The sequence below is a fragment of the Varanus komodoensis genome, unplaced genomic scaffold (genome assembly GCF_004798865.1).
Source record: "Varanus komodoensis strain SLA01 unplaced genomic scaffold, ASM479886v1 scaffold3, whole genome shotgun sequence".
Classification (NCBI taxonomy): domain Eukaryota; kingdom Metazoa; phylum Chordata; class Lepidosauria; order Squamata; family Varanidae; genus Varanus; species Varanus komodoensis.
The window spans coordinates 19,117,304-19,142,985 of NW_025335761.1; the positions used below are offsets into that span (position 1 = coordinate 19,117,304).

At 41.6% G+C, this 25,682-nt stretch overlaps 2 protein-coding genes across 4 annotated transcripts in view; both read left to right on the top strand.

The window, feature by feature from the left end:
• The window catches only part of LOC123026284 (cytosolic phospholipase A2 epsilon-like), a 55,685-nt gene extending 49,380 nt beyond the window's left edge, over positions 1 to 6,305 (top strand). The window contains exons 17-20 of the mRNA XM_044435717.1: positions 1,651 to 1,845; positions 3,240 to 3,406; positions 3,942 to 4,128; positions 4,789 to 6,305. Coding sequence (XP_044291652.1) covers positions 1,651 to 1,845; positions 3,240 to 3,406; positions 3,942 to 4,128; positions 4,789 to 5,009 — 770 coding nt within the window. The 3' untranslated portion in view covers positions 5,010 to 6,305. The remainder of the gene's footprint in view (positions 1 to 1,650; positions 1,846 to 3,239; positions 3,407 to 3,941; positions 4,129 to 4,788) is intronic.
• The window catches only part of LOC123026807 (cytosolic phospholipase A2 epsilon-like), a 56,700-nt gene continuing 35,937 nt past the window's right edge, over positions 4,920 to 25,682 (top strand). For all 3 annotated transcript variants that reach the window (XM_044436849.1, XM_044436850.1, XM_044436851.1), the window contains exons 1-3: positions 4,920 to 5,056; positions 13,426 to 13,461; positions 21,720 to 21,792. In XM_044436849.1, the coding sequence (XP_044292784.1) occupies positions 5,018 to 5,056; positions 13,426 to 13,461; positions 21,720 to 21,792 (148 nt within the window). In that variant the 5' untranslated portion in view covers positions 4,920 to 5,017. The remainder of the gene's footprint in view (positions 5,057 to 13,425; positions 13,462 to 21,719; positions 21,793 to 25,682) is intronic.

Genomic DNA, 25,682 nt, shown 5'->3' on the forward strand with positions numbered 1-25,682 from the left:
TCTAGCATTTACATAAAAGCACCTACATACAGTGTACCTCTCCAGATGCCTTTGGCATGTGCAACTGCTGTTTTGACACTTAGATTTATTTGACTAGTTATCATGTTTCACCATATTCTCATGGCCTATTTCCTCCCCTCTTACATCTGGGCAATGAGAAGCCTTTTCTTCTTTCTTCCCTCAGGATGATTCACCCAGATTGGATGCTTCCTATCCCCTGTTGGCTTTTCCCCATGGGGCAATTTAAAAAGATGTTCTGCCATATTTTTTATCTTTTGTGCCAGTAGTCTGGCTCCACTTTGGTTCACATGGAGTCTGTCTCTTTTGTACAGGCTCAGCTTTTCTCAAAATATTCCCCAGGGCCTAACAAATCAGAACGCCTCCTCCCTACATCACTGTTTCAACCATGCACCAAGTCCCCTCTCCTGTGCCTGTCTAGCTGGTCTTGCATGTAAAACAGGTAGAATTCCAGAAAAAGTCACCTAGGAGGTCCTGGACTTCAACATTCTACTTAGCAACCTGTATGGTCTCTAGGACCTCATGACATTTCTCTATGTCATAGGTACCGACATGGACCACAACCACAAACTCCATCCCCACACTATCTACAAACCTATATGGGTGGTGTGTGGCATCCACACTGGGCAGGCAATGTGTCATGTGCCCTACATACCCATCACAAACCCAGCAGCCAGTGACTGACTCTCCTACTACTGGAAGTCCCACTAGTACAAGAGAATGGATTGCTGTTTCAATGTTTGTAACTGAAGCATCTGTGGGTGTCAGGTTCTGCCACATTCAGTAAAACTCTTGCTCTGTGTCCATTGGATACCACAATCTCTCTTTAACAAGAGCTGGCTATTTGCTGGGTTTAACACAGCTAATGCTTCTTTTAACCATCTGTTTTGCCAATGCCCAACAGTAATGTAAAAGTCTATAATTCTTAGAAAGCAGATTTTTCATGGATGAGCACACATTTCATATGCAATGAAACTGATATATTCACATTTATGTAGCTTGCTTGCTCGCTCCTTCCTCCTTCCCTCCTGTCTCTCTTTCTTGTTTTGTTAAAATTCCTAGTGCAAAATGAATTGAGACACACCCACTGGTGTTCGTTGTTCTAAACATGCCTAAATTCCATTCAAATTATACTCATGGAGTATGTTCAATATTCCCTTGCTTTTGGTGAATTTTGGGTAACAGGAGGCATCAACTGCCAACCAATAGGCTGGGAAGTTGGATAGGCTGCAATGAAACACACCTTTTGTTTTCCTTATTGTGAGACTGAATGTTGGAATGTGGCTTGGAGGAAGCATGTTCCATGGCATGAATCCTCTGGGTCAACTTACTTTGCTCCCACCTGAGTCCCCCAAAAGGATTTGAAGGGTTTACTTTTAGTAGCACTGCAGTTTCCCCCCATAGCTACATGATGATTAATATTAATATCCAAGGACTATAGAAAAGGTACTGCTACACTGTTCTTTTTTTAAACAAATCCAGATTTTAACAGAACTGCAGCTTTTGTATTTAACCTTTTGAAATACCAATCATGCACTGCTGCACTTCAAAACTGTCTTTCATGACTGCTTTTAAAAAGAAATGTAAAAACTTGGACAAAGCAGCTAACTAAAGCCCTCTTATGTTTTGTAGATGATCTTCCACCAACCAGGCCTAAGAGGCCACATGCGCTGCCAACTAAGCTCTTCATTCCTAGCGGTTCCCTCACGGACACGCTTAGAGATATTATAACGCTGCGTCCAGTGCTTTCTCATTTTCACAATTTCATGAAAGGCCTCCAGCTCAATAACAAGTACTTGCAGAATGACAGGTTTTGTATCTGGAAAGGTAATACACTGAAATTTACACTAAGCACTCATTCTTCCAGATCTCTTTACTCCATCCCTTCTCTTAACATTTTCCAGAACGGTATCACAATTGTGTATGTTGGACACAACATATTTGGCTTTCAGCAGGGCTGGACTTGGCTGTTTGACCAATTTAGGAAGAAAGACAAAGTCAGTTTCTCGTATTAAGTTTACATTCTGTAAACCTCAAGTTACTGCCTCCGAATTGGTGAACCTCCACTTCTTCCTGGTCTGCTCTTGCTTCAGTTAATCAGCTTTTCCCCACACTAGTGGTTGGCAGGAGAGAAGTGCCTTCTGGATGTTGCCACATGTGAGGAGTAGGGAATCTATTGTCCAAAGATACCCACAGCTTGTTGCATTACACATTCGCTGCCTTATTCAGCACACCCCCTCCCCCACCTCCCAGGACTGAATGCTGGCTGCTTTGCAATATTTGATTGTAGTGTCCTAAGAATCTCATGGTTCTTGTGATTAGAAGAGCATCTGGTGAATGCTGAAAAGCTGCAGAAGAGTGGTGGGACTTAGTATGCTATCTCGTTGTGTATCAAGAACTTACATAGCTAGTTAAGTGTTTTCCTTTCCTTGCCCTTCCCTTTCCTGATCATTGTGTAAACAGAATTCATTACACTGCTTGTTGAATTGTTCCTCTTTTGAGATTTATGTTTTCCAAAAAAATTTCCTGTTTGTCCTTTGGGATGACATTAATTGGTGTCCTTCAACAGCAGGGGGTTGGACCTAACAACCTTTTTGACTCTTTCCAACTCTACTGTTCTATGATGTTATGATTTTGCAGGTATTGGGATGGCAAAGGGGAAAATGGTGAGGGAGGGAAAGGCATGGGTTTGGTTGGAAGGAATAATAGCAGAACAACCTCACTCCAATCATGGTGACTTTAGGTTCTTTGGTGTTATTTAAAAGAGGTACTGTGTTTAACTGACTCTTTCCCCTCGCCTCCAGCAGGCTATGAAGTTTTTCTAGCTCAGAGTTGTTAGGATATGGCATAAGTAGAATAATTTGGAACAGGAGAGACACAATCTTCCTTTAATATTTTGTTGCTTGAAGAATAAACTATGTTTGTAAAAGCTTTGTTATTGACTTGAAAATGGCCATATAAATAGCCCATGTCCATCAGAAGCACCCATATGGGAGACAGAGCATTGAAGGGGATTGAAATGTTAATGGCACTGGATTCTCAGCATCCTTCTCATGTTTATGATCTATGAGCTTCCTTTGCGACAGAACTGGGAACTGGCCCCTCTACATGGTATTGGAATCCAACTCCCAGCAGCCCCAACCAACCACCTCTGGAGGACCACAGGTTCCACACCCCTGCTTTTCAGTGTTGCACATGCAAATAAACCATTTGCTTTTCAGACACTGTACTGGACTCTACCCCCAATGAACTGAGTGATTCAGGGGAATACTTGGAACTTACAGACACTGCTTTCTTCATCAATACCAGCTGCCCTCCCCTTCTGAGGCCAGAAAGAAAAGTGGACATTATTTTGCATTTAAATTACAGTGGAGGATCACAGACATTGGTGAGGAGATTCTTTATCATCTTTAGCAGTTTGTCTGTCACCACTTGTCTTTTCATTAATTTTTCACTTCTAAATAAGAAAACAATCAAATTAATTTCTACTGTGATTCAGTATAGTTACATATGTCAAAATGCTGGCAATGGGTGTAATTCAAATACGACTGAGTTGTACATAGTACCACTTAGGGATTCCTATTTCTTTCCTTTCCCCCAAAATGTTGTTCCCAGCATTCCCACAGGAAGTGTGTGGAAAAAGATAGCCTTGCTTTCCGGTCCTGGCACTCTTTCTTGAGGAAGAGAGAGGAAAAGAAAGAGAAAAGTAGACTGTTGGGGATGACAGTGGCTGAATCTAGGTCATCATTAAATGTTTCCTCCTCCTTGTACAGATACAGATCTTATCCTGCCCTTATACCAGGATAAGAGATCTCATTCCCAAAGTATCCCTGGCTATTACAGTCCTCAGCACCCTTTTAGTGGAACTGCTCACCTTTGTAAAATCAAAGTCATTCTGATTTTGCTCCTGTTTGATGCTTTAGCCACTGGACTTAATCACGAAGTATTATGCAGATCAGGGCATCCCATTCCCCAAGGTTGTGCTGACTGAGGAAGACAGGAAGCATCTGAAGGAATGCTACCTCTTTGATGAAGGGGAGAGTCCAAAAGCTCCCATCTTGTTGTACTTTCCCCTTGTATGTGACACCTTCCAAAAGTACAAAGCACCAGGTAAGTTGAACATAGCAGTCTTCTACCTGCACATGGGAGGAGAACATGGCCTCTCTATCTGCTGATTTTCATTTCTGGATCCAGCAGAAAATCATATTTTAGTCCATGGTTGGAATTGAAAGAATGTGTTTGAGGGAGAGTGAGAGTGAGATTGAGAGTGAGAAAGTGAGTGAGCTGCATGCACATCCAGACCCTTCTTTGCCATTTTGGTAATGGTAGTCACTGTTGCCAAAGAGGTAAGCCACTGCTCAGTTTTAGAAGTAAGTTGTCTCTTTAGCAGAGGCAAGTGCTGCAGCAGTACCAGGAAATGCATATGGGCTTTGTGTGGTGCCATGAACCTCATCTATATAGATCTTTGAATACTGGATCCTGAGTTCCGTTAGCAGAACCATGATTTTCTCTCCAAAGGCACATCTGGACATGCTTAGGTCTTTTCTCCCTATACAAGGCATACGCAACCCAATGGCTATTGTTAGGCCATATAGAGGGTCAAATGACATTTGAATTCAAAATATAAGTGATTAGGCACAAATTTCCCTCCCTAAACTGTTTTTCACTGGGCAAATAAAATGAGAATCTTTTTATTCTTTATCTTTTTATTACTGTAGTGGCTAAGCCATAAAATCTGCTAGATTCCTTCTTTTGCCTTTGTTTCTATAGGTGTGAAGCGGAGTCCTAGTGAGATGGAAGAAGGCCAAGTTGATATTAGCAGTCTTCCATATGCTAATAGCATGGTGCAATACTCAGAGAAAAATTTCAACAAGCTGCTGAATTTGACCAGCTACAATATTCTCAACAATGAACATTTGATTCTTCAGGCTTTGCGTACAGCAATAGTACGAAAGAAGTGGCAGAAGAAACGCTCTCTATACTCCTTTTAACCCTCAAAATGTACTTTCCCTGTTTTCATACTCAGGAAACTATCAGGGTCAGTATTTCATGCATGAGAAGTAATTAGTATACCTTGCTATTTATATACCCCAAATGAGCAAAAGTGCCTTCAAATATTCACTTTCACACAGCACAGCAGGGGGCAGATCAGTTGCCAGCTCAGAGACATAGTGCCCAACACCAAGTGGGGTTGGAACATGTTCTTTGGGTCCAGTCCAGCACTACAAAGGCACTGCAGGGCTGAATTATATTGACTCAGCAGCTGAAGTTGTTTAGTGGCAAAAGCTTCAGAGCTTAGCTTAGAAAAGTATACTCATCACTTGAAGATGAACCTTTCAGGTGATGACAGGCGTATATGATGTGACCATCACTGAACATACACCACAGAACAGAGCTTTCTCGGGACCTTGATTTATCCAAATGCCTTTCAATGGAGAAAATTCAATTTCACCAGTTTATCTGTGATTCATTGACTGAGATTGGTGTGTCCTTGAGCAATGTATATACACACTGAATGTTTAATGACCTCCAGAGGAGTGATTTTGGCTCTCAGTAATCTAAACTGTCATGGACTGATGAGCCTGCATGTGTGATTCTGCCTTCCCTGTGGGCTACATAGCTTGTGACAAAGAACTTCAGAACAAGCAAGGCTTGTGGTAGTCTAGGTGTCATGGCTAAGACTGCTATTCATACACTCTCAAAAGGAACATGTATTTTGAATAGCTTTATACTTCAGAGAAGCCTGGCAGATGTGGGCAAAGCTGTCATTGCAGCAACAATGCACCCAGTTAATACCATGCAGCTGCAAGGAGGGGATTCACTTTTTTCCTTTTTATAGATACACTTTCTTTTGTTGGTTCTTCTGTAATATACAATGAAGCAAATTTTTAAAACCAACCGACCTTCCTGACCAAAGGAATAGTTCAGATTTCACCAATCTAGTACCTTGTGTGTTCAGCTCCCATCAGCCCCTTAGCAATGAGGTCAATAGTCAGGAATTCTGCGAGTTGGGGCTTAAAATATCTGTTGCACATCAGGCTGCCAAAGGCTGGAAAGGATGCTGGTCTGCAAATCTAGGACCAGTGGCATTATATAGGGGTGAGGTGTGATTCAACAACTTTCCAGCAAGTACTTCTCAATCTGAAACTGAGGCAATGTGTCTTATATGCAGGATTACTTTGTTAATTTGTTATCTGATTGTTTTGCACTGACTTTGTAAAATTGCTGTCATACATGTTTTCCTTCTAGTGGCTGTGATACAATAAATAACTTTTTTTAGACTCTTACTCTTAAATTAATTTCAGTTATATTTTGGTCTCCATGAAATCTGAGCATTTAGAGGATGAGGGAGAATCACTTGCAAATCCATATAGGCATTATGCAAATTTCTGCTTATAGAAAAGCAAGATCAGCAGAGGAAACAGAACAGCAATTACAGGAAAGTAAAGAACTTTAATCCCATGGGCCAAGGCTGGCTCGCCTAGGTTCCTGATATGATGAACATCCCTTCCCCATTTCCCCATCTAATCATTTGGCAGTTTCCTCGTGTTCGCACAGGTTTTCTTATGGCCTATTCTGAAAGATTGCATTACTTTTCATAAGTAACAAGAGAGCCTTAAAAATAGGAGGTTTATGCTAAAACATGCTGATATTTCTGGAATTTTTTCCCCAGTCCCATATACCCGCTCCCTATTGGAATGTGGGTGGGCCAACCACTTACTATGCCCTTTTAAAAACATTCTAGGATTTTTGGAGAGAGAGAAAGATGGTGCTGCTGACTTCCATTCACAGTCTTTATTTATTTGTTAATTGTATTTTTATCCTGCCTTTTTTCCTGTAAAGTATGCAAGTTTACATAATCTTCCCCTCCTCCATGTTATCTTCACAGCAACCCTGTGAGGTAGGCTGGGCTGAGAGACAATGACTGGCCCAAAAGCATCTAGTGAGCTTCATGGCTGAGAGGGAACGAGAACCCTGCCTGCATAGCTATACATCAAGCTAACATGTTGAGTCACCTCTGCTAAGCTGGAAAGTTGTGGGCATACAGCTGGATGGGTGACACATGTGGAAGCAGAGCAGGAGGTTGGACTTGGGGGCCCCTTCCAACTCTAATTACTATTCCATTCATTCTATTCTTAAACCAGTTCTCCAGAAACCCCTTGTAACCCAATAAGCACTGCACCAGACCACTGTAAATCCCGTCTAATTTTAAACAATTAAATCAAACAAGTGAAGCTTTTCTGGCTCTTGCTAGCACAGATTATGTAGCAAGATGACTCTATCTGGATAGGTGACATTGAGGTGGCTGGGAAGGCGGTACTGTGGGTGGGAGTTGGCAAATACAGCTTTGTAGCATTCAATTACATCAGCAATTAAAATGGGGCAATAAGAGGCATCATTTCTATGGAGTGTTGCAGCAACAGCCTGCCCACAGTCACACGCTTCCTCATCTGCATGAGACACCAACACCTCCATAGCTGGTTGTCCAAAGGGAGAAAATGTACGATTAATGAGCTTGGCTCATGATCATCCCTTTTCTAGGCATGCCAACTGACTGAAATTAGAAACTGATTGCTAATCTCACATGGATCAATTGTCCCAAGAAAGAAAGGAAAGGGAAGCTACAGTGGTACCTTGGCTCATGGACTTAATCTGTTCCAGGACTCTGGTCGTGACCCAAATTGGTTGTGAACCAAGTCAAATTTCCCCATAAGGTTCAATGTAAATAAGGTTAATCCATTCTATAGCCCGTTTTTTATCACAAAAATTTGAAACAAAGTGACAAAGAACAACAAAGTAACAAAGTATTGTACAGTATAGTAGAGAATACTAACCTAGGTGGGGGAAGAGCTTATTGTTTGGAGAGAGAGTACTAATGATAATCATGAGATAGTGACCGTGCTGGGGGAGGTGAGAGATGGCTGCGATCGCAATCGTGCTTGTGCAGGGAAGACGGGCGTGATCGCAGCCATCTCCCTCCCCACAAGCATGACTGCGATCGCGCCCGTCTTCCCTGCACGAGCACGACCCTGATCGTGGCCCCCCCAGCCCCCCCCCCCGCTGAGCACGATCATGCAGGGAAGACAGGTGTGATTGCAGTCGTGGTCACTACACACTTTTGCATTTGCCAGTAGGAGCCGAACGTAACATTCAAATGGCTGCTCTGATGGGAATTCATCTCTTTCAGTGCAACAGACGTGCCTGTACCTTTCAGCTCATGGTCTCCTCTCAAATTTGGAGACCTTCTCAGGCCACATTCCTGTGGTGGGCAGAGCTGAAGGCAAATGGGTGAGGCCCAACACTCCAGCATATTTTAAGCTTAAAGTTCTTACTACCAGTAACTAACCCACAGGAAGGAATGTTTCAAACACTTAGAATCAGAACAGCAACACAAAACTGCAAAGGCCAGGATCTTACCAAATGATCAGCAATTGGGGAAATATGGTGGGGCTGGGGTTGGAGGCATGGCCCTCACAGGAATCATCTTACCACATGGCCTGTTCTATTTGGACTCTCTGAAAATTAAGCTTAAAAAACAAGCCTGCTTGCTTTCTGTGAAATATCTCCATACAATCTCTGAAAACCTTGGTCTAGGAAAAAACTATTTTTTGGCCTTCTGCTCAGCCCCTGCCTTGAGTATAAGCAAGCAGCAAGAAAGGCAGTCCATTACTGTGCAGAGTGTGGTTTCAGTCATCGCAACAACTTCTATCTTCATTTTCTTCTGAACCGGGATGGGCATATCAACCCATTTTGCTTTTGCCCAGTTTCTTATTTTCCTGACTGCAATTTTGTTTCAGCCTTTTCTGTACTGGATTTCAGATTCTGGAAAAACTGGCATGGAAATGGTCTCCTGGGATATGAAATCCTTCCTAGCACAGAAATGCCCAGAAGTATTTTTGGGTGCCATTGCAGTTTAACAATTTACAAGTGAGATGTCAAATCATCAGGTTGCTACTGAACCATCTTGTACGCTTGATGGGTGCTGGAAGAACTGCTGACCTTAGGATCTTCTACAAGTCTAGCTTTCCTCACAAAATTATAGTTTCTGGGCTCTCAGAAGAAGGGAGGTCTATGAACCCCATTTAAATTCAATTACCTGCTTCATTCCCTGCCAGTAAATAATGAAATTATCATATTGCTACTAGAAGATGGACCCAGCTATTAGTAAGCAGTCTGCTTCTCTCTATAAGTTAATGATAGACCAAAATATTCAACCCAGGTTCTTTTTTCAATTCGGACTTGGGGAAAAACAATGATTGAATTTTGAAATAATACACGGAGAACTATGCCAATGCATTGGAATAATTTTTGGAAACTTGTGAAATTGTGTATTTGGGGTGGGGGGGGGTGGAACAGGATAATGGCTTTCCATTCCATCTCCCAATTAAAAGCATTTCCCAGTTCAAATGGAAGCAGAGAAGCCCAGCAATATTTCACCTTCATTTTGAACACAATGATGCTATATAATGCCCGGCTGTTGTTTTACTTCTTGAAGAAGCAAACGTTCTTTTTTTCCCCTATCTTATATGGCAGACTGGTAAGTCACCTTGTGAAAAAAATACACCATCCTGGAAAGTAAAAAATCTCCCCAATTTTGCAGGCAGGCAAATAGATCTGTGGAAGTTGTCTGTTTATGTTTGGTTTATGATTCCACATTTTAAGGTTTAAGGTTTCATAGGCCTATCAGTAAAGGAAATGCATGGAAATGTATGTGAGCTAAAATGTGGCAGAATTTAATTCAGCTTACATTGTTAAGCAAACTGACATAATTTGCACGTCCCAGATAAATTTGCAGGTGGACATGCAGCTGTCCTTTAGAGCCTCCTCCAAATGTTAGTTCTTGGTTTCAAAATATGTACAGAAATGCTTATTTTGGAGAAACATGCATACAGTTTAAATGCATGTCTAACAGTAAATTGCAGAAGACAGAATGGAACAAAGTTATGATTCCACATATCTGGAACTGATATGCACTTAGAAATGAATGGCTTCATCCATTCCTAGCTGTGGGTTAGTAACCAGTTTTCATGCCACAATGTTTTTTTAATAATCAGAATAATTTTGTCAAGCTTTTATTTCATAAATAGACAAAATGGGGTTTATTGCATGGACAGTCATGCTTCTTCCTTGGGGTGGCTTGGTTATTCCTGACACTTTTATGTCACCTTTGTAGTTCAGGTGGTGATATTCATATTTGATGATTGAAGATATGCTAAATTATAATAAATATGTTATTAATAAATTAATTAATTTATTTAGAAAATTTGTAGGCCATCCATCACCGTCATCTCTGGATGGCTTACAACATTATTTCAAATCCTAAATATAATAAATCAACTCATCCACAACTGAGCATAGAAACATAGAAACAGAGCGAGTCAGAAGGGGCCTCCCGGGCCATCCAGTCTGACCTCCAGCACCAGCCGGCACCGCTCACGACATGCCCACCATGTGGACGTTCAGCCTATCCTTGAACACCCGCACCGATGGGGCCTCAATGACCTCTCGTGGAAGCCCATTCCACACCCTCGGGGTCCTGACTGTCAGGAAGTGCTTCCTGGCATCCAAACGGAACCTTGGCTCCCTGAGCTTTGCTCTGTTGGAGCACGTTCTGCCTTCCTCTGCAGGGGAGAACAGGTCTCTATAAAACTAATCTATTAAAATGAATTAAAAAAATCTAATACAATTAAAATTACTTTATGTTAAAATATTGGTCAAATAAAAAGGTCTTGACCTTTTAAGATTTTGGATTAATCCTTTCCCAATTTGTCCCAGAGCAAGGCACCTGAAAGGAAGTTGCACTGTAGCAAAAGGGTCCTATTTCCAAGTAAATAGCATTTGTGTCTTCAGATGAGAAATGCACAGTTGGGTGAGCCTCTGAAGCAGGCAGCAGAAATAAATAAAGTTGGAGGTGAAAAGTGCCCCAAGCAGTTTATTTAAATACACCTGTAATTTCTTTCTTGGATAAGAAAGATGTTTAGCTGGTTCGCCTACCTGTTCTGAATTGTTACTTTTTACAGTGCTGCAGAAGCTGGAATCTGAAGGTCTAAAATTACGCTAAGCAATGAATGTATAAATAGATAGAAGGAACCACAAGGGGCTTAAGAATAAAATAGGAGGTTAAACTATGGAGAAAGGTGCGGAATAACAAAATTAGGCAGTAATTCTATGTCTATGTATCTGGGAGGGAATAAAAGTGAACTCAATGAAACTTACTTCTGAGCTGACATGCATAGGATTGCACTGTTAGTAATGGAAAATATCTAGGGATCAGCTTTCCCCAGCTGTTTCTGGACTCTCATAATCTCCCTCCAGTGTACAATTCTATACATGTCTCCTTGTAAATAAATAAATCCCATTTTTAAGTCGTGCTTACTTCCCTGATAAATGTGTAACTTTAGGATGGAATTGTCACTGACTCTCTAAACATTCTGAAAGGGTGTCAAAATGTGTTTTCTATTTTTTAAAAAATTTCCATGTTCACCAGAAAAATATGAACTTCCATCCTGGACATCAGACAAAATATGTGCTCACAGTTATCAGATTGTGAGACAAAGATACTGATTTGGAGCAACCTAACAGAAATGGTCTTGGTACTGTCATCAAAGCTTTCAGGATTACTGGTCTTGCTCTCATTTTAAAATCACGTTACATGTGTTAATTGGCTTACCTAATGCCAGGAAGTTAGGCAGTATCAGTAGCAACTGGGGTGAGTATGTATGTGTGATTAATAATGTAACCACAAAGTACTGTCCCTACTTTCTGTAGCTAATGTCAATCTGTTCTCATTGTTTGCTAACTCACCCAACATCAGTCTTATGTACTGGATACATGCCTGAAACTCTTGGTAACACTTCATAAATCTTTTTTGAAATCAAGTGTAATCCATCCATGAAAGCTTATGTCAGAAGCAGCCTTCCCCAACTGGTGCTCTCCAGACATTTTTGGAAACAACTTTCAGAGTTCCTGATGACTGACCAAGGTGGCTGGCCCTGATTGGAGTTGAAGGCCACATGGCTGGAAGATCCCATGTTGTCGACAAATTAGCCCCACTGAGGGTTTTTGTTAATGGTTTAACCTGAGTTGTACCTTGTTGAAATAAACATGGACCCAAATGCAATTTGCCATCATTAATCATACATTTCCAAGTTTGCAATGTATTCTGAGATAAAAAACAAACCAAAAAGAGTATGTCTGTTAATGTGTACATCTGAAAAAACTCACAAAGGAAATCGTGTACATTTTACAATGCACACAAATATGATTTAATCAATATTTAGGAAAATGCACATTTATTTGTTTGTTTATTTAAAAGCTGTCTATACCATGCCTATAGCTAGTCAGCTTTCTGGATGGTATATTGTTCAATAATGTGCATCAAGCTGAAAACATTTTAAAAATGAACAAGATATGTACACATTGGGGGAAAAAAGCCCCATAAGAAACTAGGATAGAACAAACCAGGTGCTGGAAAACAAGAACTCATTGGGATCCATCTAGTTGCCTAAGTACTTAGACCCACAGAGCAAAGCAGCTACAGGTTTTTTGTTTCATTTTGGGAAATAGATCAAACTCTCTGTTAAACCTGAAAGTGAGGTGTTCCATTGCAAGGCACAGCGCTTTCAACCAACTCACAGCTCCTGCTGCTTTTTTCTCCCTGCCCCCCATCTCTCTGATCCCCATCCTTTTGAGCTGCAGAATTGGCCTATGCTTTGAGTTGCACATAAAATAGCTACATGGATATTCTCAGGTGACCAAGTTGTCCAGTAACAGTGGTCCAGTCACTTAAGCACAGCAATGGCAATGTCAATACTTTCAGCTTCAATTAAGTCCACTGATTAGTTTCAACAGAGTGAGGAAAAGGAGGAGGGACCTTGGGAGGGTTTGTGTTCTGAGGAGGCTGCATCATGAGTCATTGTTTAAAAAAGCCAGCTTGCTGACTTCAGCCAGGAGGCATTGTCAACTGTGGATTGTACCAGTTGTACATCACTCTAAGCAACTGGATTATATGCATCAGATACCAGCATGGGAGCCAATTCTAGTTCACCCGAGGTAAGAAAACTTCCTAAGAAAAGTAACACAACCAAAGCATGTAGAATGCCAGTTTCATTGTATATGAAATGTAAGTAATATATTTTTGGGTGTTTTGATAAGTGCTCAGATATTCACCTGGAATAGTTGCTTTTTGCCTGTGGCTTTTAATAGATGTCTGATATTTACTTTTTATTCTTGTAGTATATAAATCCAGACAACTAGACAAATGCCCTTACAATTAAGGAAGGAAGCAATCCAACAGGCAACCCTACTAGTTTAGTTGAAGAGTTGTAGAAATGCATGTATTTTAGATGTAGAACTTATGAAATCATCGAATGGCTCTTTTAAAGTTTTATTTTCTTCTTACTCTAGGGCTTAGACAACTATCCAGATCATCGTGCAAGGCGGGTATGTACATAGTCAAATAGTCCTGGGTCAAAGGACTATTTTTTTGACCGTTCTTATTCAAATAGAAAAATAAATTATTTTCAGATATGATTTTCAAGGGGGGAAAATCAGTGAAACTCTTGTGGGTGGACTGTGAGTTCTCTTTCTTATCTTAGTTTTGAGGTGCACGAACAGTGTGTGCAAATGTCTTGTTTTGCTTGTACAATAATCTCCCTGACAGTTTTCAGTGCTCTCCAACTTCCCACATGTCAGTTCAGGCCCAGACGATACCTTATTGTTTTTTCAGATCAGGAAGTGTGGACAGCCAGGGAGGCAGCAGAGTGATGGACAGATGTGTAACAGGAAGGAAAACAAGGGTCACCTGACAATAAACGATCAGGCAGTGGGAGAAAACTTGGAGAAACTGGTGAACAGGTTTTGGCACAGCCATAGAACACAAGTTGTGGTATAAATGATGCCTGAGGAAAAGGTGCTAGAACATAAAGAGAAAAGTTTTCTACAAAGCTTCACTACAAATCTAACTGGCAAATACAAAATGTGCTGAATAGGTAAATCCTTACTGTTATCCTGGTCCATCAATTCTCATTGCCTACTGCTATCCTGCACCACAAACGAGGTCCCTCACTTTTTTCACACCAATTGTTCTTATAACTGAAGTTTCTGTTTATGAATTTCTTCTCTTTTCCTGTCTTTCTCAGCTTTTTTCATGGAAAACTGAGATCTGTTTATATATTAGGCCTTGTACGAATATATAAGATGAATTACGGTTGTGGGCAGGCCTGAGTGTCTTTAAGAAAAATATTTAGAACACTCATGGCACAAAGCCATGCATGTTTAGACAGACAAACATCCTACAGCTGCCAGCACACCCTAGCTAGTTGTAGGACTTTTTTTTGGTCTGAACAGGTATAGGAGTGCACCCTAAGGGTTGCCAAAAAATGGATCACAAATAGGAGTAGCATGTCTTTTAAAGGACTTGGAAAACAGTTATAGTGTGCCTTAGCTGGACAAATGACACAGAAAATGCCTTTAAAAACCTTTATCTTTTTTGACTTTGTAAATATATTTGAAATAAAGCTAATCTTTATTTTCTTCATAAAGTGTTTGAAATGCTTTCCCCATGACAAGTTCCAAAGTCCTACCACAAAATAGCAAGAATAAAACTCATAATGTAGAGAGAGTATGTATAATATACATATACTCCTACAAGGAACCCTAACCCTAACCTGCCATCCCTGCTTTCTTTTTTCTTCTCTCCTAGTTCAGTGAGTACATGGAGTCCTTATTGGACTGTTCTCCCAGTCCCTCACACTCCATTTTCAAATTTTGGGGCAATGATATAATGAGGTGGACATACCAATGTCTCAGATACATTAAATAATTGATTCCTCCATTGATGTCTATGGGCAGCTCTCAGTTTCATCCCTGGCAACATTTAAAGATAGCACACATCATACCAAGCAGCCCTGTTTGGTTACCAGGATTCATGGTTTTCTTCTTTGATCTACCTGGCAGACAATCAGGTTTATGACACTAACTCTCCTGCCATCCCATCCCTCTCAGTCCTCCAGGTGGTATCCCAGGAAATGGCAACCAGCCACTCTTGCCAAGTGGTTCTCTGGTTCTGGTCTTGGGACTGTGAAGAATTGTGATTGGACAGGTTTGGATGACACAGCAATCTAACATGGTACTGAGAAAACATGGAGAAGACCGTTGTTTCTGTTTGTGTCTTCTAAAGACCAAATGTACCATGCTGAAGGGCTTTGGGAGACATGCCGGACAACAATGGGAAAACCCTACTGTGGCTTGCTGCATCACGAAAACCCATCCAGTGTCTAAATGGGGCAAAGAAGTTTCCTATGCAAAACATGAAATAGTCTATTCTGCCTTTGTTGTATCTATATCTTCTTCCCTTTCCAGATACTCCATTCCATATCCCTTCCCATCTAGTTGTCAGATTTGTTCCTCACTCAGTCAGGGTTCCATGTCATTCTTTGTGCACAAGATGTCCTACTGCATGAGGAGGGAGGCCACCCCCTCCATGCCCCCACTACCTGCCTGCTCCCTATTATTTTTCCCTGGAACAAGAGGTCAGGCAGGCAGCTTCTCCTGTACAGGCTGTCACCAGGGAACCTCACCAAGCCTTGCTCTGAGGAAGAAAGATGCTCAAGTGTGACATTAAGGCCAGCCTCGCTTGCTAGAGAGGCTCCCCATTTGACCACTTGTTTGGAGGGACTCTTCCGAGGAAGGGGGTGGGTGGGCTTCCAGAGAAGTTAGGAATTCAGGCAGACAGTCATCCTCTCCATCTTTCTGAGCACTCTCCAAAAGCAGGAACCCAGGCGGGTGGCCTCCTTGGAGAGCCTGTCCGCCTGCTCATTCACCTCTAGGGAGAGCTCAGAGTGGCAGGTGGGAGTGGTGCTCTTCCCAGGAGCTCTGCTTGCACTCTGGCATTTCCTGTAGGGGGTGAGTCATGCCAATGTGGTATCAGGGGTTCTGCCATGGGAGCACGTGCTCCACTGCCTCTCCTAATTCACTGCCTGAGCAGGGTCATAGGAGGGATGATCCTGCTGCTTTTAAGTTCTTATGGGCTATTTCTGTGCTACCCCTTAGGGGTTTTGTTCCTCCTAAGGGTGTTTTTGAGCATCTCCAAACCCCAAGTCATCCAATTTCTCTTTGCGGAGAATGGGTAGTGTGGTTTTGGCTACTGAGTCTAAATATAGTCTAGATGGGATAGCAGCTAGCATGCCTGTCCTGTGTGTCTGCCTTGTGCTTTGTTCAGGGCCACTCAGGGCTCATTAGGGGTGTGTGAGGGATCTGATTGGGGTCAGATTCCCTGTGCTCAGCAGAGGCCCAGAGTCTGAATTCCTGGTGAGTGGACCCAGAAATCATGTACCCTCTGTGTGTCACTGCTGCCACTGCCAACAGCAAGCAAAGGAGAAGGTTGGTCACCAGGAAGGATGCCTGGTGTGCCCACTGGCAGGGCCCCTTTTCTGTACCCCTCAGGAGCCTCTGATGGGGAAGGTTGCTGGATGCACAACTGGAGGTTGCAAATGCTTGCAGATTTCCTCTTTGCTTGGCTCACTTTGCAGGACTGGGCCAAGTGTGAGAGGATCTGGAGCGCTACCATTTGTACAAACCATCACTGCCGTGCAAGGACTGTACATGCAGACCCTGTTGTTTGTGTGATCACTTTCCCCAAGAGAGTCACTGCAGCCATGAGATAACCGCCGTTTTCTGTGCAGCCTCCCTATGGCAACTTTGGTTTACAGCTTCCACAACCTGGTGTCCTCTAGACGTTTTGGACTATGACCACCAGCAGTCCTGATTGTTGGGCATGCTGGCTGGGACCAATGGCAGTTAAGGTCCAAAACGCCTGAAGGGCACCACAGAGAGGACATTTGGTTTGCACCAACTGTGTTTGCAGAGAAGCATTGCACAGCCCTGAGCCTGAGCCCAGCATGGCAAATTCCTCAGCTGCCTGCACAGCTACAAAGGAGTCATATCCTTGCAGAGGGGGAGTCAGTGGTGGAGAACCATCCCAGCCACTGCTCTACCCTTTAATTTCCCCAGTCATTAAAAAAAATCAAAATACTTTAAAAATGTTTTTAAAGCTGGTTGAAATAACTTTATGCCTCCTGTTTTTGTGGTATCGATGATTGATTTAAGTTGCTTAATGTATTTGTATTTAATGTTGTATTTTTATGTATACCTCCTGAAATCCTTTTTGAGATGAAGGTGCTGTTCATAAGTTTCATAAAAAGCAAACAAATATTATTTTAGAAGTATCCAGAACAAGCCCAAGTTGACATGTAAGGCTGTAGTCCCAGACACACTTGCCAGTGAATGTGTCCCATTTAGCTCGGTGGGAATTAGTGCTGAGTAGGGGTGCACAATGTGAGATTGCCCAGTCTTGTATTTGAATGGGGAGTCTGCATGCATGACATGCAGAAATTCAAGAAATGCAGGCCTCCATCACAGCATCTCAATGCTAGGAAAAGTGTTAAGTATTGTGTTTCCAATCTGTCACACACCTGTTTAAAGGTGCAGGCATTCTGTCAGATAAGAAACAGTATACCTTTGGATGAAAATTAGGTCTTTTCCCACCTTTCAAGCCAACTTCTGCATCATGCAATGACCCTCATGAATTTCTCTCTCCATTAGAGCTTTCTTTCATTTCTGTAAAGCAGAACCATATGTTACATTAAGGCTGTTTGTCAAATAAGTTATTAGAGTCTAAGCTTTCTACATCCTAGTAAAACCATTAGTATATACCTTGAGGAGATTATAAGGAGTTATTATCCATGGAGATTCTTGTTCTTGTGTCTTTTATGGAAATATAGTCTAATTAGATGATGTGTGGTGTCCCAAAGGCTACCTTTGCTTGAATTTAATTTTCAGGTGGTGTAAGTTCTGTACATCTTTGGCTCACTTATTTCCATAGGATAATTAGGAACTCCGTACCATCCCCATTCAAATAAGTGGAAGTTATGCTGGCATCATGGCAATTATTTGATGATAAGCAACCTGGGGCCTTCCAGATGTTTTAGACTACAACTCCCATTATCTCTTACCATTATCTCTTACCATTTGAGCCAAGTCAGGACAGCCAATAATAACTGATAATAAGAATTACAGACCAAAACATCAGGAGGGCATTAGCTTGCCTACTTCTGCTTGTATTTTTCTTTCATTTTAGTCATATTTTTATTTACTTTTAATGGTGTAGTTTGTTCTGTACTTTGCATCCATTCACGTATTACGGATGTGCATGAGGAAAGGGTTTGAGATGTCCAGCTCACTCTCCCTACATGGTTAAGTCAACAGCATCCTAAATGTCTGATGGGGTGTTTCTTGGTTCAGTTATGCTTTTAGTTGCTGAAATTTAAAACTGTATTAATTATCAAACTCTTTTTGAACTAGTCATTTTCAGCCTGCCATTTCAGAAAGCATAGCATAGCACAGGTTAGGTCTAATAATTTACAATTCATTTAGTTTCATAGAAAGTGGTTGTATGTTTTCCTTTAAATTGGTGTTAGCCAGCAGAAATAAGAACTTGAAAGATCCATTGATATAAATGAAGCAAATATTTAAATTTCTTCTGTTATTATCTTAACAAGCACTTAACTTCGGCTGGATGGTGACCAGTGCTTGTGTGCTCACATGTAAACAGTTCTATGTGGCAAAAGATGGCATGAAGAAGCTAAATGGGCCACCTTTTTATTTTAGCTTAATTTAATTTGTTTACACATACTGCTAGAATTAGTTCTCCAGGGGCACAATTCTATTGCCCCCAGAGGAGATGCTCATCAGATGCTTAAGAACATCAGTGGAGGGGTGAGGCACAGCGGTGGCATTTCCTGCCATTGCTGCACTGTGTACCCTGCATTTTCTCTAGATGGCTGTTTTGGGCCATCTAGGCTTAGCACCAATGAGGGAAGGAGGAGAACTGCTGAGTGGAAGTGGTGGAAGCCCACAACCCCAGCCTCCTTCTCTCCTTGTCCTGCCACACTGCTTTCCCCCACTACAAGGCCTCTTGAGACCTCAGGAGGTAGGCGGCTGGCATGGTCCTTTCTGTGCCAGCTGCAGGGGGGTAGGGAGCGGCTCAGTCTTTGGTGTCCCAGCTCTGAGAGTCCATATAATCCTATGGCCACCGATAGAAACCTATAGGATTGTGCCCCCAATGACTTTCAGAAATTGCACTTGGAATCGTGCTAAGTAATCCTGTGTTGCTTCAGATCTGATCTACGGCAATTTTGTGGGGACACAAACACAACTGCAGCACTGACCTGTTCAGTGTGGCCAGACCACGTACTATTCAAACCTTTTGTGTCTCTGAGGCTTATAAACTGAATTACCTCACCAACGGACATTTAAAAATGAAAGGAATGAAACCAGTATATCTTTTTCCGCAAGTTAGCCCACTACATGGCTTCATGATCTAGGCTGGAGGGTTAATGAGGAATTGTTGTGTGGCTTGCTTGTATTCATCAGTAGGAACTCTGCAGCTTTCCTCTTACCAGGGGCAGAGAAAGGATGGTGGTGATAATTACTGCTTTCTTCCATTGTTTTTTAATGACCAAAGATAAATAGTTTAATAAACAGTGATCTTTCATCTGAAAAGAACCACCACTGGGGTGATTTTGAGAGGCTAATGATGAAAACTGGTCCCTTCCTGAGAACCTTTCAAGAGCCACTGACAATAGCTAACATGCAGTAGGCAAAACAGAGTTCAGTTGTTGGCTGTCCAAATGTCTTCCCTGCTTTGCCCTTTTCCATTTCTCCCCTTTGTTCCTTTGTCAGAGTAACATACTCAACTTAGGTGTATGTTTGGTTGGCTCAGGTCGCACTGATAGTACTTTATTGCCTCACATATTTCATATTTGTGGTATTCAGTCACAACCTGTGTGATGGGATACAGCTATTATGGCTGATTCACACGGTCATTTCCAGAAAAACACCTTTCATCACAAATTGGACATGATGTGAATAATCCCAGTCTTGTGCTTTCAGCAAGGTGTCAGAGGATTTGAAATCTTATCCTCTCCTGGCTCATCCCGGTTTCCTAATACATTACAGGATGCGCTGCATTACAAGCATCCCTCTGATTTCACATGGTTAGCACATCCTCCCATGCTGATTTTAAGTAGCACATCAAATTAACATTCAGTCCAAAGTGGTAGAACAAGATGAAGCTGGATACTTGAAACCAGCTGACAAATTCCTTCATGATTCATCATCCGTATGGACTTCTGAGCATCCTAAGCCTCATTGAAGTCAACGAAATTCCAGCATTTAACTGTGACTTCAGTGCCCTTTCTGTTTTACAGTAGCTGGTGTCAGGTGCTAGCTACTGTCCTACTGTCCTTGCAGCTAGCAGTGCAGTAATCCCTGTAATGGGATAGTAAGCAAGAGCAGGGCACCACTGGCTTGATTTGGTGGGGCTGATCTATATGCAGACCATACTCTGAGTATTATGGGTACAGAAGAAGAGAAACCCCCTTGTGTGGAGTGACAGGTGTGCACACAGTGAAGCCATCTGCAAATTCTGTGTTCATCCTATTGTGTGTATAAAGATATCTGACTAACGCTGCCCATGGTGTCAGATCATATGTCCCCTATAAAAATAGCATACCTAATGAGATTCAAGTGCCCTCCTCCCATTAGTTGGGCTTTTAAAACATTCATGTTAAACATTCCCCTATCCCCCTGCAGAAAGAAAGTTAAATTTTGCAGGGGTTTTTTTTTTGACAGAAATGCCCAAAAAGCCCAGATAATCTCATCCTTCAGCACCAATTACCTTGCCTTCATCAAAACTTTAACTCAGAGAAGGAGGCAAGTTAACAAATGATAGGAAGAGATCACTAAATGGCTTGGGACCAGGAAACTTAAATTTTGCAGGGTTTTTTTTTTTTTTTTGACAGAAATGTCCAAAAAACCCAGATAATCTCATCCTTCAGCACCAATTATCTTGCCTTTCTCAAAACTTTAACTCAGAGAAGGAGGCAAGGTAACAAATGATAGGAAGAGATCACTAAATGGCTTGGGACCAGGATACCTAATGGAACACCTTTTTCCCTATATGCCCTCCTGCCCCCTAAGATCAGCAGCAGAGGCCCACCCCTGGGAACCCTCTTTGAAAGAGCTCAGGAGACAGAGTACTTGGAGGAGGGCTTTCTCTGCAGTGGTCCCCCGACTATGGAATGTGCTCCCTAGAGAGGTCTGTCTGGTGCTGTCATTATATGCTTTTCGGTACCAGGTCAAGACCATTTTATTTGATCAATATTTTAATGTTAATCAATTTTAATTGTATATTTATCTAATCTATTTTAACCATGTCATTTTTATGCTCAGTTCGTGGTATAGCTAATTTATTTTGTTTAGGATTCATAATGTTTTGTAAGCCGTCCAGAGACGACAGTGATGGACGGCCTATAAATCTCCTAAATAAATAAATTCCCCACAAAGAAGCCTCATACAGTCCCACCTTTGCTGGAAATGGCACTTGCAGCATTATGTTGTTTCTATAAAATGCTGCTCCTTTATTTGTACAACTCTGTAGCACTTTTCTAATATATGTAATACAACAATATTTCTGTTGTGTTCACAACAACTTTGAGTAACCTGGGAATTGCCCAATTGCACCAACAAAGCCTTTCCTCCCTTTACCAGATCATTCACTATCTGTTTTATTTGAATATTCATGTATCCTTGCTCACACAAATAGAGACTTATGTGTTGTTTTCTTGTTGTATTGGCAGATAGAGGAGTCTCCTTTTCAACTTCTCACAGTAAGAATTCTAAGAGCCAGAAATATCCAGAAGGCAGACATACGTGAGTATCTCTTTCATTAACAGAAAGTCCAAGGATTTGAACAGAGTGTTACATGTCAGAAAAACCATAAAAAATTAGGTTTATGGGAGCAAACCTGACTCAAGCATTGGCGTAATCTATCCAGCAGGGTCAAAGTACTCTATCCCTTGCCTATCCCCAATGAGTAGTTATCATTTCTCTCTCTCATTCTCTCTCTCTCCTTTTTAAAGAGGATTTAATTCTACCTTTCTACCAAGTGAATAATCAAACAATTATAATCAAATTGTTTATATAACCAAAAACAATATAACACAACAGCCATTCAAAAACAAATTAGAGTACTTGGTTCAAGCTGTTCTGCGTGGACGCTAATGAAAAAATAATCTGTCATATTCTTGGAAAATGGCATCATGGTTAAGAATTGACAGATTTTGTCACCCTGCAGTGAAGCAATTTCAACACAATGTTGGGCACAGTGCAATAACTCTGCTTACCTGTGTTCTTTTTTCAGTGGTAAAAACCACTCCAGACAAGCACTTCTGTCTAGGGATAATCAAGAATTTTGTTTCAGTTTGCAAGACATTCAGACACACCCCATTTGCCACCTGAACACAAAAAGGAGTACTCTTGAAAATAAAAGATCTGCACATTCCCAAACTTGGAACTTGAGAAATGTATAATTTTTGATAATGTACACTTTGAAAATAACATATTTGAAATGCATAGAAATACGCATTTCCAGACATTAGTCAATGCAAGAGGGTGGAGTATGTACTTTCAAAAATGCAGAAATGCACACATTCTCTAATCAAACAAATTCACAAAAAGATCACCAGTGAAAATGGAAGTAAGCCAAACTGAGCTTCATAGTGAATTTAAGGAAATGGCTGTAAGCTGGAACATCCCACTAGAGTGGTCCACTTATAGGGACTAGCATTTGTCCACCTTTTTGTCCATGGATGTCTTTGTTACAGAGAGACCATAGAGATGTGTCTCTAAGCTGTCTTTCCATTCCCTGCCACCCCTTAAGCTCTCATGGTCACTTTCTCAGTGGTGATCAAAGATTCTTCTCTGCCCAAGAAGCTGGCCACTGGAGCAGGGATGGGGAGCAAGAGTCCTGCATTAGAAGGTGGAATTTCCAGTCTTCTTCAGCTAGCAAATGTCAAACCTGCCTGTACTGAGTCTCCTGTCTAACTAGGCTATGGTTCCACATAACAGTCCAACTATCATAGAGAATAATGCCAAATAAAACAGAATTATAAGCATATCTTAATCACAGAAATGTGATTAAGCTTGCCACAAGGAAACTGAGCATGGAAAATGAAAATATAGTTTAATGTTTGTTACTTTTCTATGCTTAAAGAGACACAACGGATGGAAGAGTCACCAGGAACGTGTAAGCAACGAGGAGAATTTTAGACTATGCAGGTCTAGATGTTAATGAAGTGATGAGATTCCACGGATACCCAGTTCCCAATTTTGGCTGAAGTCCTGAATGGAGAATTGGCCTATATTACTGTACTTGGGTACAACACTTTAACCCCCCCCACCCCCCCAAAAAAAAAACATTAAAAAGTAGAAGGATGCACAGAAAAGCTTTAAGAGAAATATTTTTGTATTCCCTATTGGTCTTGGTGAACAGAATGTACAAAATGTTTGCATAGGCTTCCCTTATGCACTTTGTTTTTACCAGAGGGAATATATACTCTATCAGCCAGATATGGAAGTGCAGAAAAGGGCAACCAAGTGAATCAGTGGGTTGGAGGATTTCCAAAGAAAGGTTATAATGTTTGGGGCTAGGTTGTTCAGAAAAAAAAGCAAATAACTGGGGCAGGCATAGCATGGAGAAAATTGATAGAAAGAAGCTTTTCTCTGTCCTGTCGCTTACTAGAACTCAGGATCATGCAATGAAACTAAAATTCAAGGCAGGTGGGCAGGATACTGCTCTGGGCTGCGGCTTCCCTAATCAAGCAAGTTGGGAAGCAGTGTTGAGCTGGCTATAGGGTCTTTTTGGAGGGATTTCATTCAGAGTTGACCTGACAGCATGTAGCAATATAACAATTCCATGCAGGGGTTGGTAAATACTCAGAGGAGAGTAAATAGACCCTGTTCTGAAAGGGTTTATTAGAAAATTGGAGGTGACATATGAGGACAGCAGGGGCCAATTTGATTTTGCTCTTTTTCCATACCTTTGGAATGTCTAGATTTTTATCTAACTATACCTTATCTGCAGCTAGAGTGCAGGAAATTGTAAAAGCAGACCCCCGTGATAACACCTGCAATGATACATTACTAGTTATGAGCACGCTCGCCATGCTTCAAGTGCTATCTCCCATTATGTTTCCATTGCATAGTGATCCATTGCATAAAGGAAATTATGCTGTCCATCAACTTCCATTAATTCTCCAACTGTATTTCCCTGTCATGCTTTTAAAAACATACTTGATTGCTTAGGGTGTCCCTTTAAGCACCCATAACTATTTTTAAAAATCCAATTACCACTCCACCTTTGGGGATCTCAGTGGAAGGAAGATGGCTGCTTCGCTACTGCTGCTCCCAGCAGGATCACTGTGGGAAGAAGTGTTAGAAGAGAGTCAGGTTCACGAATGCTGTTTCTGGGCAGAATCAGGTTTTTCCTAGCCTGCCAAACAGCTGTGCATGTGTGGTAGCAGTGGTGCAAGGGAAAATGGGATGTGAGGGCAGGTCACATGCAACTCCTTTGAGGGCCATGTGACGACCGTGGCCCACCATTTGCCCATCACTGTTTTAATAGATCCTCAAAAGGCACTCTCCTTATAGAATGTTTTACTAGGTTGTGTTTATTATCTGTAGAGAATGTGCTCCCTTTGGTATGTTGCATGTTTAAAGGTTGTTGTTGCTTCTCATTTTAGTGCGTGTTGCCAAACAGGCAGGTCTTAGGGTCATGACACATGCCCCTGTCACACTTTGTGCCTCCTTCTAATGGCTCCACATAATCATTTATCCGTTGTAACTATGAAAGTGATATGATCAATAGCCATTATGAAAGACGACTGTGGCATGACAAGAACGTGAAACATCTCATGGTTCTTTCATAAATTGTTACACAAAGGTCCCTAACATTAGCAGCATTCATCAGCAGGGCAGGGTCAAGATAAATACTTGGAATATCTAATCCTATCATCAAAGCTGTTTAGCATACAGGAAGAGGATCTCATTCAACCAAAGTTAAATGGTTGAATGACCTCACCAATTGCTTAAAGGTACAGCAGCAAACCGCATGTTTCAATTGAAAGACGTTCTGCAACTCTCACTGTGCCCAGATCAGCATGGCTAGTTGAGGCAGGTGGCAGCTGTACAACTTTCTTCTCTTTAAACATGTATAGGATTGTGTCCTAAGCCGCCATGTTGAAGCAAAGACTTTTAATCACTTAGTCCACCCTTCCCCAGCCTCATGATTTCCTGAGGGAAGGCCTTGCCACATTTAGTTGCTACAGGTGGTAGTCAGGAATATGTGGCTAGAATCCCCATTGTATAGCAAACCAGCCCTGGGTGGGGCAAAAAGAGAATTAAGGCAGAGAAGCCTAGGCCCTTTGTGGCCATACAACACATTCTGTCTCTTAGTCTTGCTTTAGATTTGCTGACCACACTGGGAACTGCTAACTTGGTGTTCCTCCAAATGATAATTGGAAGAGGCCTGTCACATTATTGTTTGTTTGCCTTCAAAAATGCTGAAGGCCTTGCATCTGAGACCTTTGATTCCCATGTATATGTGAGTTTCTCACACATGTGAGAGCACCACACTGCAATGCATTATTATCTCTAAAATAGGACTTCACCTTTGTTCCCCATTCCCCACAGTCCTTACATGTGAAGATTAGGTAGGTTCAGGCTAGACACCTGGAAAAACTTCCTAACTGTCAGAGCAATAT